Raw genomic sequence first — 16,758 nt, 5'->3', positions numbered from 1 at the left:
TTCTTATATGCACTCAAACAGAGTAAAGCCGATGGACTTGACGATCTTCCCGTGGAGTTTTGTATTGCTGCACCTGGTACGGAAGACCTTTCCCAAAGAGTGGAAGATGGAAACGATTTTTAAGATTCCAAAGAAGGGCACCCGTTTGGAGTGTGGCAATTTGAAGAGTATCTCCATGCTCCTTGCCATCGCAAAGATAATAGTGAAAATAATCTTGAAACGCGTTAAAAACACCTCGAAAGCTTGAACGACAGAAAGCAGACTGGTTTCCGTTCTAGATCCTCCTGCATTGATCACTTGCTGCACCGAGGTAAAATCTCAAAGGTCCAAGGCGGACTCATTGTCACTGATTTTATTTATTTTTGTTATCGGTGACGTTCTTCATGCTGCTTTGTCCGACGATGACATCTTTCCTCAACACCTCGACTACCCTGGTGACATTTGCTTGGCCGCTCACCAGCTCATGGGCCTTGCCTAAATAGCTCCGGGTTTGGAAAGTTAGACAGAACATAAACACCAACCAAATCAACGTTCTCTGTCTGACGGATCATGGCATTTTATCTGCATTAATGGGCAGAGCATTGAAAGCGTCGATCACTTTGTATATCTAGGAAGTGTGGTTTCTGCCGACGAACGAAAGCGTCGATCACTTTGTACATCTAGGAAGTGTGGTTTCTGCCGGAGAACTGAATGTTGCCCGAGGCATCAACATCACTATCATCCACTTTCGCTGCCTGTTTAAAATCTGGAAATGGAGAACGAAAAAGTTGAGTGACGGTTTTGTCCAGGACAGAGACAACTCATTAGACCCTGCCTCACCTCCGCCCTGGGAGCAGCGTGACCGAAAGTAACGACAGATAGTAATCGCTTCACTTAAATATAATCGCAAACACGTAATAGGTACGAGTTATATTCAAGTAAAATTCGTCATAAGTTCAAACCTAAGCCAGGCCGAAATACATTTTTTGTTGAGAATGCTGGGACTTATGACGGATTTCACTTGAATATTATTCGTACTTATTACGTGTTTGCGATTATATTTAAGTGGAGCGATTACCATCTGTCGTTATTTTCAGTCATGCTGCTCCCAGGGCAGAGGTGAGGCAGCGTCTGATGAGTTGCCTCTGCCCTGGACAAAACCGTCAGTCAATTTTTTCGTTCTTTTTTGAAAACTTAGTTGTTTAACCCAAAAAATAGGAGTCCGTGGACTACAAAAGAAGATGTAAGTTGCTTCCCAAGTGGTTCGGTCCGTCACCAAGTGGGTGCGGACTCCCAACATCCTCAACTGGAAATGGAGTTATCTCAACACCAACATCAAGTTGAAATTGTTTTGGGCTAGTATTCTTTCAGTGTTGCTATATGGTAATAGCACATGGAATGTGAACTCCACTGTTATTTGAAAGCTTCACTTTCATGAATACCTGTTTGCATCGTATCATTGGCCTCCCTGGCCTGATACTATCATAAACGAAGAACTTGGTTGGCGTAATCGGAAGACCGAGTGGCAGTTGACCACATATTGAGGACGGGCAAGAATTGCATTATTGGCTATGCCACGCAGTGGAATATATTTTCACAAGATGACGAACGAATGGGTTGCCCCCAGAGAATTTGACGCTGAATATTAAATAAGGAGTGCGGGCGTCTCAGGAAATCGTGAGAGGAGCTGAAGGTCATCGGTGTTGTTGACGCGCTATACCATACCAAAGGGTAAAATGATAACCACATATTTATCAAGCTACATAGATACAAGTTCTAGGCTCTTATCTAAAAACGAAGTCTATCTAATAGACTTCTTAGTATCGTATTGGCTAAAGTCTGAAGAAGGCTTCATTTTTCTTCTCTTAAAATCGTTGAATGATTAACAGATTCGTCTCCGAAATTAATAAAAAAATGTTTAAATTTCAGAGTTTCCAATTTGCCTGTTTGAAGCAAGACTATACTTGAATAAGTTTATTTTACGTTGCCCTTGGCCTTAGCCTAAAAGATGAATGCAACGATTGAAGATCTTTAAGTGATAGTTTGTCGGATGCCACCAAACATGCCAAAAATGGAAAAAGAATTTTTTCTTGCTATGAACGTTTCCATGATTAGAGTGAAAGCTCTGACAAGCATATTTAGAATGGAAGTGCAATCACGGCTCCATTTGGTCATCATTCAAATAAGATAGTAAACGCAATCGTCCCGCATGCGAGCTCTCCGATGAGTCCCTGCAAAGTCTGCACTTGGTTATACACTCTACGTTTCTCCTACTAGGCCTATCAAACGTCAATCCCAGCACCCTGGGCAACGAAATAATTTGGATATTTTATATTTATGTCACCTTTTAGATTGAAAAGATCAAATTATTTTAGGCGCTGTTGTTTTTCGTTTTATTTAAATCAGATGTTTTTTTAAATTATTGTTTATTTTGGTTAATATACTCCCATCGTGTTTGCAGAGCTGACTAATACTTACCTAGTCAATAGTCATCCATTAATTGTTTTTTAAGGCAACAGTAGGGATTGTATATTATTTATTTATTTCCGAGCTCGTATGGCTATTTTCAAGAAGCTTTTTCTTAAGTTTTTCGTAAGTACGAGTTTTGTTTAGTTGAAAACCGTAACACAACCCAAAAGACAAAGTAACTCTAGACTCAACTTTTTTATGTGCCCCTCTGTTGTCGCGTAATGTATGTAAATATTTTGTCTATTTAGAATTTAGATGTAGTTGCTGCTGCTTTCTTATTATAGAGTCAAACAGAATATTTGTTGTATGTGTGTATCAGATGGATCAGAATCTCTAGTGCATCCCATCCCCGCCTTATCTCAAAAAAAGCATCGCGTCCAAATTTCAAATTCTTTGAAAATTGCAGTCACGTTATGCGTTTTCACCGCAGGACACAGATTTTACATCATCGTATCCGACAGCAAGACGAACATATAATGATTTCCCAACGAGTAATACCCTAGCAACAGTTGGTCATATGGGATCGTCGAGTACAAGTTCATTAGCGGGTCCTGGCGGAGGAAGTAATCTAATCATAAATTATCTTCCACAAGATATGACTGATCGTGAGCTATACGCTCTCTTTCGGATAATGGGACCTATCGATACCTGCCGAATAATGAGGGATTTTAAGGTAAGTCCCTAATCCGTTTTCAAGTTGTAATCGATAAAGGAATTGCTTTCTCATTCATTTTCAGACTGGTTACAGTTATGGGTACGGTTTTATAAATTTTTGTTCGGATGACGATGCAGCCCGAGCGATAAAAAGCCTCAACGGTGTCACAGTTCGTAACAAGCGATTAAAGGTAAGTAGGATCTTCTAGGACGAGCGGATAAATTTAAAATCTTTCCTTTCGAAAGATAAGCTGTCAGTAAATGCCTAAATATACAAACCATCCACATTAAAATAAATGCTTCCATTTCCCTATAAATAACCCCTCTTCGAGCAGAACAACGAAGAAACGTGAAAGTATGTCACATCATATTTTAACTCCTAGAAAAAGAAAACCAGCAGAAAGCAAGCTCTAAGGCAAGCGTAAGTAATCTCCTAGCACACAAGTACCTTCCTTCACTTTGCCCTAGAACTCTGTAATCATCATCTATTCTAGGCAACATCTCAACGACAGAAACACACTTTCTCCTCCACCACAACTTTCTTCACGTGTACCGTATAAACCTCTTTCTCCCTAGGATCTCAAGGCGTCGACAGCGATGGCAACAACCACGACAACAATTAAAATTCAAAAATTATTCCAAAAGAACGAGTTGTGAAGTTGCATTCCAATTGCGGAGAAAGTAGGTTGTTCGGTTAGTTAGGTTTCCTTTTAGTCGGAGGGGGTGGGGCTGTGCACAAGCTATTCGTTCCGCACAGAAATGCATACAGTGACAACACGCAACAACCACGTTGAAATGGTACCCAGAATGTCGAGGAGACAGAAAACAATTCTCAAAGATGACCTTACATGAGATATCTTCAACATCCTGATACCATGGCCAAATAACGTGTAGCGTGTAAATAGCCTGGAGGGCGAAAAAGTGCTTTTTAAAGCCGAGGAGGAGTGTGTATATTGTGGTGTTGACATTTTGCAATTAAACACAGAGCTCTTGAAATTTATGAAGGAGATATCACCGTTGTGAGGAAAAATGTAGGATGTAATATTTAATGATGGTTGTCGTGTAAATTAGCCTATTTTTAATAGGTAACGTTCCGTGGGGAGGAAGGTTTTGTCTTTGATGAAAACCGCACTTTATTTCAGTTGGTTGATATGACCAGGCAATCAATTATCAGGTTCTTAAGAAACCTCACGGTCAAAAATATAAAATTTAAAAAAAAAATTGGAACTAGCCTCTGCAATAGTAATTCAAAAGATGGGATAATTTGGGATTGTGGCTAATCATCATCATGACTAATAGCATTTACAACATCGAATATTAGTAGGTGTCGGTTTCCAATAAATTTCCAGAGTATCTGGAGTCACGTTTGCACCTTGACTCGACTGTTCTGCGACAAGTAGCTCTAGGACGATTACCGTCGAGCATGCTGATTCACCATTTAAAATCCCCTATTACGATTTTTAGTTTGATTTTCCTAAACATATCCCTTGATGTAAAACATTGTACAGGTGCTAACTTTAGCCATTATTTTGAAGTATCGGTTTGGAAACCGTTACAGGATTTATGTTGGAAATAGTAAGCACTCGGGGGACTCTAAACGCCGTTTTCCAGGAAGTGCACGTTTCTTACGAAACCTGCACCTTTCAAACTAGTTTCTACATCAATTATTAGATCTTCATCCTGCTGTAAAGCACTCAAATCAAGTTTTCATTTCAAAGACCTTACTATATACATAAATCATGGCATTGTGTTAATCTATAAGGCGTATGAAGATAACCCATGTGGTAGAATCTAAATTAGACTACGGATCACTAGTACTTTGTGCAAGAAGGTGGGACTGCACATTGATCCAGCCAAGCCATTCTCATTCCAAGCTCGAATCACCTGAGACCCATTAAATCATATGGCATAGATGTGAAACAAATAACAGAGCTCAAACATTTGGGAATCACAGCAAACCAAAAACTATTCTGAAAATGGAAAAAATGCGGATTCATATCAAAAATGCTTTACTGGATTTACACTGCCAAAGATAACCTATGAGACGTTAATCTGGGCAGGCCAAGCTGAACTCAGCAGAATAGCCAGGGAATTACACAAACTTCCAAGGCCTGTCTTGCATGTGTGTCAGGGGTCCTTTTGGAATCCCCTGTCCCTGGGGTCCTTTTGGAATCCTCTGTCCCTGGGGTCCTTTTTGGAATTGACTCGTCTCCCTCTGAAAATATACGATGCAGATAAGGGAGGTGATCTTCACAATGTCCAAAGTATTAGTGAGGAAGGCAGCTGCCTAAAAGTCCAAAGTATTAGTGAGGAAAGGAGCTGCCTAAATCGAGGAAGACATTCTTATTCTTTCTAGGAGGTATACTGAACTACTGATATCAAGGCATCTTATCCCTTCCAAAGATTTCGATAAGGGCAAACAAGGAGACAGGGACCTTCGGTTTAGACCACCAAATAATTACCTGGTACACTGGTGGATCCTTCGCAGCAGAGGGAGCTGGCACCGTGGTCGTTGATCCAAAGAAAACTTATTTTTAACCAATGGTAGTATATTCCAGGCGGAAATATATGCCATAGATAAATATGCCACTTTCAACCTCGAAAGTAACCATACAGGGCAGAGCATTTCTATTCTAACCGACAGCTATTTCGACCCAGCCAAGTTATTTAGTTTTGAATACTCCGGATTCCAGGCCACATCGAGTTAGAAGCCAATGAGGTGTCGGTTGAACTGGACAAAAAAGATTGTTAAAATTTCACGGACCAGAGTCTGTGGATCATAGTAGGAATACTCACTGGTCACTGCAGGCTAAATTATCACCTGGAGAAGCTAGGGATATCTACGGACACAGCCTGTAGACTTGGTGAGAAAAGTGATGAATCTCCACACATGTTCGGGGGCAGTGGAATGCATTTGTGCAAAGTAGATTGAGGCAACTGGGAGAGTATTTAATACCAGCTACCAGGTTGAAACACTTGAAAGAATAGAATAAAATAAAGTTCCTGTCAATTATAGGCTTAAACGACATACTATAGTTAATAATAATAGTCATGGGCGCGATAATTAATTGGATTTAGAGCCTTGGAGCATGTAGAAGCACTTCATTCAAAATCGTAAGGGTAGACTACAGTACACTGTAGGAAACAATGTGCTCACCTTTACGCTTGTCAGAGATTATTACCGCGATTTGACTATGATATTCATTCACAGTTGTGTCGAGTGGTATCCAACATCCACTGAATAAGATGCCTATGGGGGCGTTATCCTTTGAACGGGATCTCTCAGCTGCAAGGAATCCGTTTGGTGTTGTTAGGACGAGGAGGAGGAACGCCAGAAATGTAAAGGAGTGGTATTTTTTCATCACCGCAGCGCTCCAATTGGTTCAACTATATGAATTCTCGCGATTTCAAATAAATTTTCGATCACTTCTTTTCCTCATTCCCCTCTTTCCATTTGGCCTTGCTTCTTGCTCCTTTTTCATAAAAAACAGGCAACTTGCCTTTTCGTCTAGACCAGGTTGCCGTAGTGGAAGGTAACGTTGCAAATCTCACTGCTGGCAGATATGTAGTCAGGTCTTAATGTCGTAAATTGTTTCTTTGTCGTAAAGGAGGCGTGTAATAACCGTCAGCTCACTGTCCTTCGCGAAAACGATGTTGGCAATGTCGTTAAGAAGATCTAACGCCAGCACCCTGTTATACATAATTATCCGCAAAGTAGTCCTAGAACGGACCCCTGGGGAACTTCACATGTTGTTTGTTAATTAGTGCCTCTGACATTATGTTCCATATCACGGAATTGAGGGCATACTTCACGTCAAATGTTATCGCTGCACAGCATTTGTCCTCTTCCAGAGCGGCTTCCGCCATGTTAGCCACCGTAGGCTTTTCAAAATCCTAATTGGTTCTGAGAGGGACCACCTTCCTTTTCAGTATTCTGAAGTAATTTGTTGTAGATTATTCCTTCAAATAATTTGCCAGTATTATTTAGAAGGCACATCGGTCTATAGGACGAAGGTTCACCCAGAGGTTTGTCTGGTTGGAAATAAGAATTACCCTCTAATTTTTCCACTCTTTGTAAATGCTCCTTCCTTGAAATATATGGTAAATACTTCGGAAAACTATGATATTTGGCGTTATATTCATTGCTGCCTTAAGAGCTTTAGGAATACTACCCAAGCCAAGGAGCCTTATTCTCTGCTATTTTCTTTGCAACTTCCAGGATTTCTTGCTCGTTTGCCATTGGAATTTCGACAGGATGCACTTGGGCAATAAGAATGCAAGCGATGTTCACATTTTATGGAAAAAGTCACTATCTCGTATAGCAAGATAGGGAGCTAATCGGTGGAGAGCGTCTGCCTTTGTTTGTTATTTTGTAGGCGCCACCCCAGAGGTGCTAATCCTTACGCAGCCACTTGAAGTGTTCGCTTTTACTATAGCCCCATGCAATTTTCTCCGCGCCTCTTCGAATTGTTCATGTAGCTACTCGTATCCAGATCGCTTTTTGTTTCGTTCACTGCGTTCTTGCCGTACTTCTTGATTTCAGGGTTCTACCAGAAATTCAGTTTTTGTTTCTGGAAACCAATATGCCTTGACATGATGGTCGTAACTTTTCGCGATCTGGCGGCAGGATCTCATTGAAAGTTTCCTCCTCAAATCTGTTGACTGCCTATTTTACAGCTGTCTTCCAGTACCAGTTTATTTTTGTAAGTTGTTGCTTGATTTCAAAAATTATGGCCTGATTATCACTGTGAGTGCAACTTTCACTTAGAGCTCCTTAGCTAAAGTGTCACTAACAAATGTGACATCTAACACCGATCCTATTTCCCTTTTTCGGAAGTTCTCGACCCATCCAATGTTTGCTAGAACAAGATTCGGATCAGAAAGAGCTTCAAGTAATACGCGTTGGTTTCTCAGCTACCCCATTCTTTGGTGTATGCGTTAAAATCACCAGCTATGATGTTAGAGTTTTGGTCGTTTGCATCATTTGTGCATAGTGGTGATCGCTTTTCTAAACATCGGATACGTGCTGCTGCCCGTGATGTGGGCGCTATTGATGTTATTCATTTGCTTGCAGAGCAAAAAGTTGCGTTTTCATCGCAATCCTTAGCAATGTGACCTTTTTTCCGCAGTTGCGGCAAAACACGGATCTCTCTTATGTCTGTTTGTAAGTCCGTATGTCCGTCACACTCGATTTATTTGGAAACGGCTGGCCCTATTGCCACGAAATTTGGTGGAAATATGTGTTCTGTGAGTCTCGATATACAACGAGTAGCATCATTTCACTTTGGGGCTAAGGAAGGCTACCCCACATGCAAAATATAGGTCTAATTTTTTTCACAGAATATGATCATGTGGGGTATACTGGTACTGGTTTATGCTGAGTGCAGACTCAGCGTTCATTCCCGTGGATGCAAGACCTATCTACCAATCGCAAATAACCGGGCCGAGAACGCATCCTCCAGGAATTCTCCTGAAGCATATGCTCTCAGGGGGCCATCTCAGTTCCCATGGTACCAGATAATCTCCGATGATGCTTCGTGACAAGAGCCACTTCAGAGTAGTTCTTTGCAGACTCTAGCCTGATCGCCCTTCTCGAGTACGTAATTACGCTGACAGGTGGAACTGCTCCAAATGTCGGCAATGATTGTGGAAGTGGGGGATGAGCCAATTCTTCAGTTGAAACTCGACGGTCGGTAAGCAAAGAATCGTTCTTGTCATTAACGCAACAGAAGTGTTCAATATCATGTGTGCGTTCGTCTTGGCTTTTTGCAAGTCGATATAGATCTCTCTCGCCATCCCGATGATCCCGATTCCGATGCTCGGGTGACAGCAATTGCTTTCTTTGCTTCCCGTTTGGCATTCTTATAAATTTACCAATTGGCGAGCGTTTTATCGTCGAGAAACTTGTGGTAAAGGCGTTTCTTTTCGCAGACCTTCACTTCAAAATCGTTATTCCAAAGCCAAGTATCTCGGTTGATGTAGCGCTTACCTGGCTTGGCGACCCCGAGAGTTGCAGAGGCAGGTTTGTGGATTGTGTCTTTAATTTGGTTCCATGATTCTTCCACATTCGTAATGGTTGGTGATCGCGTAAGCGAAATCATTTCTTCTTTCCTCTCACGGAATCGACACCATTTAATGCTCGCCGGCCAATGCGTTCCTTACGCTGTTTTATCGATGGCTTGATTCGCAGGACGGCAATCAACGGCCGATGTTGAAGTACGATGGTCTCATATGAAACGGCTTGGCAATCAGGGACAGTGGTAAAATGTCGGTGTCTTCTGAGAATATAATAGATTCGCGTTTTACTATTACCACTATAAAATGTAGGAAGATAAGACAATCGTCTGATGAGCCATGTATTCATAAATACAAGTCATGGGGGGCCGCAAAATTGATTATACGCTCGCCACCCTCATTGCACGCTCCAAATCCCTTTCTCCCATGACACCTGTTATCGTCTGCCTTTTCACCCACCCCCAGTCATCAGCAGGCACGTTGCAGCTTTGTTCATCGAGAAGTTACCAGAAAACATCTTCCTCGGCATCAGGTCGACCTATCTGTGGTGGGTACGCGGGGAAGAAGTAAATAGTGCGATCAGCTGATATAATGATGAGCTTCATTAGCCGATCATCAAATCGTTCGACCTCTTTAATGGCATCACGGAAACCGAGTTCCTCGGTCTTTCCAGTTAGGGTGGCAACATTTACCGTGCAGACACGTATTTGCTTTGCTCGGACTAACTTACTTACGTCGTGACGCCGTCCATGCATCTCGACAAGACCGGTGCCCGTCCTGTCGCGTCGACTGAGATCGTCCTAGCATTTTTCTGAGGCGTATTACTCGATCCGATTGTGTTGTTTCTAACGACATTGGATGCATTTTTTGGTCGGCCTGTCGCTGGAGATCAGGTAGAATTTAGCATAGTGGAATAATTCTAACTAAATTTTATTTATGTCTTTCCTTGATATCAACATTTTATTTTTGTTTTACTGAGGATAGTACAAAGTACGTTGCCTAAACCCTCTTCCTTTACCTGAGCTTGGGGCCAGCATGCTGTGTTAATAGCATGGCGGAGTTTGGTGTCCAATCTCCTTAGCTACGAATAATGCCTTCACACCTTTCCCCCATATTTTGCACTAACTTTCTGCATCGTTATAACTAAACTGTCTCCAAATTCGTTTTAACGTTACTTTGCTTTTTTATTTTCATCAAGAAAAACGTTCATCAACGCTCAAACGTTTTCAATCGAATCGGCGTCTGGGCTTTGAACAGGTGAATCTAATGTGATGGTGCCATTTTCCTCTTTCCAGCGGATACACAACTGCAATGTTTGGGATCGTTATCCCCTTGCAAAATCAATTCGCTCGAATCTGTTTCATACAACGATCCAGCAAACTCTAACTTCACTGGTATAACTTCACCATAAGCTCTGCAGATTTCTGATGAAATTATGAAGTGTACTGAATCCTTGCTGATAGAAGCCTCCGTAAATATGGGCCTTTTCTTGATGTTTAAACGTCCTGCAAAATCGTCCTGCAAAGTCATTTTTCCTTTTTTTGACCAAATTCGCTTCCAGCAATTACTAATTGTAATAGTTGATTCGTCTGTAAATATAATATTACATTGCTCGAATTACAGTCGATATTTTCTTTGGACCAATTTACACGTTTTTCGATGTGCCTCGCTGACAGTGCAGGTTTTCTCGTGGTACTTTTGTGAGGAATATCGGATTCTCGAAGTCTTTGTCTGATTGCGTTTAATGACACTTAATGTTCTTTTTCCGTCATTTTTCTCTGGCTGTACGCAAAGATAATTTTGGAAACTTCGTCAACAAAGCGATAATGCCTTTGCTCTGGGCTTTAGTGATTCCGCCACGTGGTCCCTTTGTAGGTAGATTATCGACATCCTTGAAACTTTTAGGTTGCTAGCTACCTGCTCTTGGCTCATTTTTGGGCTTAATTTATGACTGACAAAAAATAGCGTTTCGAAGCGTTTCTTGCACCTGACGCTCATTCTCTTTAAATAGCTAGCTACTTCCGAATTTAACACGGACTGAAACAGTTACGACCTTGTTTTTATGCTAGAGGATTCAAATCCTAATTACCTCTTCACTATCTTTTTAAAATAGGGAAATTATGGTGCATACGATCTTAATGAACATACTGTACTTTAATGGTGCTCACGGAGCTTCCTTGAGAATAGTTCTCTAGATTTTCACATCCCTAGTTCGCCCTATCCTAACATGCAGTTCTTTGTGTGATCGCAGGCGCTGAACAAGAAGTGCAATCGAACCAGGCTTACTAGAATTGAAAGAGCGAAACCCTATGGCCATAGTAACATCCTAAACGAAGTACCTCTGGAAATCTGTGCATTCCGCAAGGACTAGACTACACGCAATCTGAACTTCACGAGAAACTTTGCTGTGAACTTTCCAAACAGGACGAAGTTACTAAGGAGCTCTGGGCATTCCGGGATTGCGCCATACGCAAGCCGAGCTTCAGAGTTGAAACCGGTAGTGTATGTCAAATTATGGTACACACAGAGTAACCGAGTCGTACGGTTTTTCAGGATTCGCCAATATATTTCAAGCGGAGGTACTAGCAATACTCCGGACCGGCAATTGATACCTACCCACCTCCTTCCCAGAGCTTTACCTTTTGCCATCGTCTGCGTTAAAAGAAATCTTAGAATTAACGAGCTTTTTCTGAATGGGTCTATTTCCCACTCCTAGAGTACCTCTGCTGTGGCCCCCCTTCTTGAATAAATACGGTATATGTCAAGAGCCGCCCTTCTTCGGCCAACTTTCTCCTTTCACATCATCCTGAACAGTACATTTCTTCCTTCGTCTTCCACTTTGATTTAGCCATAATAACCATTTTGATTTACACATCAGGAATCTAAGCTTGTGTCTGTTGGGAGGCCTGGTAACTTCTCCCAGGATTGTCCGTCTATCTGATAAGACGCGGAAATGTGAAATCAAATAAAATTAACTTAACTTTGGTCTCAGCTGGATTTTTTACTATTTTATAAAGGATAATTGTATATTCTGCCAACGTCGTTGCCGCAGCTTTTCTCCATTATACACTACAAAGTGCAGACCATCTTATTTTTATATCATATTTGGTATCTTTTGAATATATGAAACACTGAAATTCTACCATTTTTGTTTCAATTATAGACTCCAGCAAACTATAATTGTAATGAAATTTTCTTTTCATAGGTTTCATACGCCCGTCCCGGCGGAGATCATCTTAAAGACACGAATTTGTACGTAACAAATCTTCCACGAACAATAACGGAAGATCAACTAGATATAATATTTGGAAAATATGGAACTATTGTACAAAAAAATATTTTAAGAGATAAAATGACTGGCAAACCACGTGGTGTAGCTTTTGTTAGGTGAGTATTGTCCAGGAAGAGGCTTTCATTATTTCTTGAAAAATTTTTTCGCATTTTTTAAAAATCCGAAATGGTTTTTGTTTTGTTTTCTCTGTAAAAGTTACTAAATGATATTTGTGTTCTCTTTTCAGATTCAATAAACGTGAAGAAGCGCAAGAAGCCATTTCGGCGTTGAATAACGTTATACCAGAAGGTGGTAATCAACCCTTAACGGTACGTGTTGCCGAAGAGCATGGAAAACAGAGAGCGAATGCTGTCCCTCATCAATTCCCAATGCCACCTGGTACTGCCGTTTACAACAACGTAATGCACAGAGGTAGACAAAAATTTCGTTTTCAAAATCATCCTTATGGTCATCCCAATAAAATGATTAACAAGTAAAATGAAAAATACAACATGAAAAAAAAGAATCCACCACACGGAATAAAACGGTCAAAAAAACGATGATAAGATTTCAGTTTTCACGAAGATCAAAAATCGCAGGCACATAATAAAAGTTATTATCGGAAGAGTCCATATTACAATTTGAAAAAAATAGGGATGAGCAGAGAATTTCAAGAATATTAGAAAAAAGAGGACAAGAATATATATTATTATTATATCGCGATAATTTATAGACCGATCAGAAACTACTATTACTTTGCTGATCAGTTTTTTCTTAGTTTTAAAGTGTTGGAAATATCCTAGAAAAAATGATATTTATGCTAAAATATGCTACATAAAAAGGATACAATCCGAAGCGATTTTTTTTTTTGTTTCAAATTATGTGATTATGAAAATAGTTAGTTCCATATTTCACCATAGCAGATTATGATAAAAATACAATCTTCGTCCTTATATACAATTTAATTATTTCGAAGTGGAAAACCAGTCTAGTTCCGACTATTTCCCCTTTTTGTTCTTTTATTGTTTTCTTATTGTTTGTAAATTTCTTCGAGTGTGAAGCTTTTGGGTCAACAAGATTGCGTTCCGATATGCGTCGAACATTGGGATAAAAAAGGACCCTTAAAGTCTGATACCGAATAATAAACAGATATAAGGTGATGGGGTGCAGACTTTCCACAAACAGGAAATTTTGCTTTGTAGCTTCTTTTGCAAAACACTTGGTGCAATGGAGGGTTGTAGTGAATCTTAAAAATGCACGTCTACAATTCCCTTGGTTTTCGGGAATGGCTGTAGATTGACTTTTTATCTTATTCAATTTCTTCATAGTTTATATCGAAATATTTACAAATATCTGAAAGGAGATCGGTGAATAGCGCCCACAAAATTCCAGTCAAGTCAGCGTCAACTCAGCGCTGTTGTTTTTTTTTTCTCTTCAAATGAATATGATTTTTTTAAAGATGCAGTAGATTACAGTAGAAATGTTAGATTCACTGGAAGATAATCAATATATACACGTTCTTTAAAACATAACCATCAACTATATAAATTACGTATGCAAACGATATTATGATTAGATTTAGCAAAAATTTGAAAGATTTTTGGAATATTAACAGTTTTTTTTTCAATGACGCAAAAATCATAATTGCCAGTTATCGCAAAGAGAATATGGATTTAAAAAAATAGCATAAGATATAACACATACACATATACCCGGAACAAGAAAAATATTATGAAGTTACTCATATAAGGCTCCATCATATGAATATGCTTTATATAGAAATATAATCTTAATTAAAATAGTTCTATGGAATATTTTTTTTTTCGAGAGCTAAGACATGCCCATAGTTGCTGATAAAAATATTTATTCAATAATTCAATTTAAATTCAGTATATCAAACATGAAAGATAAGAGGGAGTTTGCCATTGACTACTATCCCCTATGCGAGTGGGCAACATATTCCTGTTGTCCCTGTTACAATCGCCTGGCTCCCATGGTTTGAATTTTGCCAGAGAATCGCGTCCCTTCTATAGTATCTGTTAATTACTTTCATTATTTTCACATTCAATCTTTGTATCGAAGAATTCCCCCGCCTTGGCGTTAAATAAATCTCTTATCCTCTGTAATAATTCATGTCTACTGGTCTTACTACCTTTATGAATTTTTGCTCGGTGTCTACGATTATTGCAATCACAAACACTATATCGTGTGCTGCAACAACAACATCCGTGAGTAGATCTTATCTGCACGGGTTGATAACGTCAAAATATCCCATTGTTCTTATTCAGTTAAATTGTGTATGTTCCTTCATCTGATAATTTTTCAATTCAGATCATTCTTACTAAACTTTTGCACATCGCCGGTTCCACTTCCAATGGCCCTCCAAGTCTCGTTCTAATGTGAACATAACTTTTCCTTTCCCGTTAATATAATTTTCAACAACAATCAAAGGATATTTCATGTCGTGATTTTTCCATATACGAGGTAGGCTAAAAAATTCGTAGGCATAGGAAAGGAAATTTCGATAAAATTTGGTTTTATTATTCAATATAGTTGCCTTTGTGCGATACAACGATTATGGCGATCATACAATTTTTAGATACCATTTTTATAGTACGATTTGACTTTAGCCTCAAAATAGGGCTCAGTTTCAACGATTATATTTCTTTCCAGCGACCATTCTCTTGAGGTCTGAGAACAGGAAGAAGTTGCTGGGGGCCAGATCTGGAGAATATGAGGATGCAGAAGCAATTCGAAGCCCAATTCATAAAATTTTGCCATCGTTTTCATTGATTTGTGATGCACGGTGCATTATCTCTATGCAGCTCTTCTATTGTTATTCGTGTATCTTCAGTCACGGCTTCCGGACTCCTACCGTGCAGCTGCTTCGAGCCTACTCGAACGTCCTCATTCCTTATTTCGACACTTTTCAAAATTCCTTTCACAGCCTTCGCCAAACAATGACCGAAATACTCTCCCGTCCAGTTCGTCCTCGTCGGTTTCTTCAGTATCTTTCTCCATCCTCTGAGAAGAATCACATACTCCACGATGCTTATTAACCTGTCCGTAAATCTTCCTTGATACCACTAAAATTCCTGAAATACAATCAATGATGGCGCGCCCCTGCAAGAAGTCCCTCCCCAAAATTTCATCATATAAGAGGGTCTCTCAACCACATTAAAATCACAATTGTTCCATTCCTAACCCAGTTTCACCCGACCTTTACATCTGCCAAGTGTTTTCATTTCTTCCCCAAACAGTCCGCTTATCTTAATTTGTTCGGTTATATCTAAAACTGCTCCTTTTCTCACTACTCAACTTTTTATTAAGTTACACGGCGCCCTGTCTACAAGTAATGATAGTTTTGTTCTAATTCCTATATAAACGGCAACCTCAACCACTCCATCACAGTCCACTTCAACTCCTGAAAATGCTCCTTCCTGAACCTCACTCTTCGTCTCATCACCCCCAAGGACGGCTTCTACTCGTTTTTTGATTGGCTCTATTCCGCCAGGTACTTGGGCAAGTAATTCGAAGGGCCGTGATCCAGCGTAGCGCGAAAGTCGCAATACTGTTGCAACCCCTGCTCGCTAACATGTGACGCCCACTCATCATCCTGTAAACCTACAAAGTTGACGCTGCGTTGATCCTGCTGGGACGACCGGGGAGATTTCTGTCGAGAGCATTGTCCCGAGGTATATCAGTACTTCCGGCAGTGAACGCAAAAAGACTCAACCTGTCTCATTCTACACTCCCTCGCCCGGTGCGTGAATTTCCCACAATTGAAACAATCTACATTTTTCCCTTTCCTGTCAAGAGGCGGTCCTGAACTCGGTGAAGGACATTGTCGGGGATCTTGTCCAGCCGAGCAAGAAAAATTATTATTGTGACTACTGACATTATTAGAGACCGGAGGGTACTGTTCAGATTCCGAAGGTGGCTTATAGTAGACCCGGTCGTATATGACATACTCCCGAAAGGAACCCTGCTGGTATCTTCAAAGCTACTTCCTGGAAACTGTCCGAAGGGGCGATCGCTGTAACGCGAATAACCTAAAAGCCTCCGGCAGTCGTCCTCATAACAAATGGCATCTGCTTTAGATTGTTCTAATGCTGTGAAACTTCTACCCACCAGATGCTCTCTTGTATCATCATTCAATACACTTACCACCACCAATACAATCGCACTCAAATTCTTTTCTAAGACCTTCGTCACCGCCGGGAAACTTCACGCTAATGGCATCCTGCGTCCGTTTTAGCAATAAGCTAACCCGCTGCATATATTCCTCCAATTCCTCTCCGGGCCGCTGTTTGCATATTCTAAGTTCATCTCGAAAGCCATCTAGTGATCTCTTTGGGACGTACGCATTG

The 16,758-nt window shown here is 40.4% G+C and overlaps 1 protein-coding gene across 6 annotated transcripts in view; it reads left to right on the top strand.

Annotated features, from left to right (window-relative positions):
- Positions 1–14,189, top strand: part of LOC119654593 (sex-lethal homolog) — a 92,837-nt gene extending 78,648 nt beyond the window's left edge. For 2 of the 6 annotated variants that reach the window (XM_038060058.1, XM_038060057.1), the window contains exons 3-6: positions 2,855–3,121; positions 3,186–3,293; positions 12,323–12,504; positions 12,636–14,189. In XM_038060058.1, coding sequence (XP_037915986.1) covers positions 2,855–3,121; positions 3,186–3,293; positions 12,323–12,504; positions 12,636–12,885 — 807 coding nt within the window. In that variant the 3' untranslated portion in view covers positions 12,886–14,189. Of the gene's footprint in view, positions 1–2,305; positions 2,572–2,854; positions 3,122–3,185; positions 3,294–12,322; positions 12,505–12,635 lie in introns of those variants that run through there. The other 4 variants (XM_038060060.1, XM_038060059.1, XM_038060063.1 and 1 more) reach the window with 3 other exon arrangements.
- Positions 14,190–16,758: the final 2,569 nt, after the last annotated feature.

Source organism: Hermetia illucens, chromosome 4, assembly GCF_905115235.1.
Source record: "Hermetia illucens chromosome 4, iHerIll2.2.curated.20191125, whole genome shotgun sequence".
Classification (NCBI taxonomy): Eukaryota; Metazoa; Arthropoda; class Insecta; order Diptera; family Stratiomyidae; genus Hermetia; species Hermetia illucens.
Note: the sequence above shows the minus strand (reverse complement) of the source record. Positions and strands in the feature narration are given on the sequence as shown.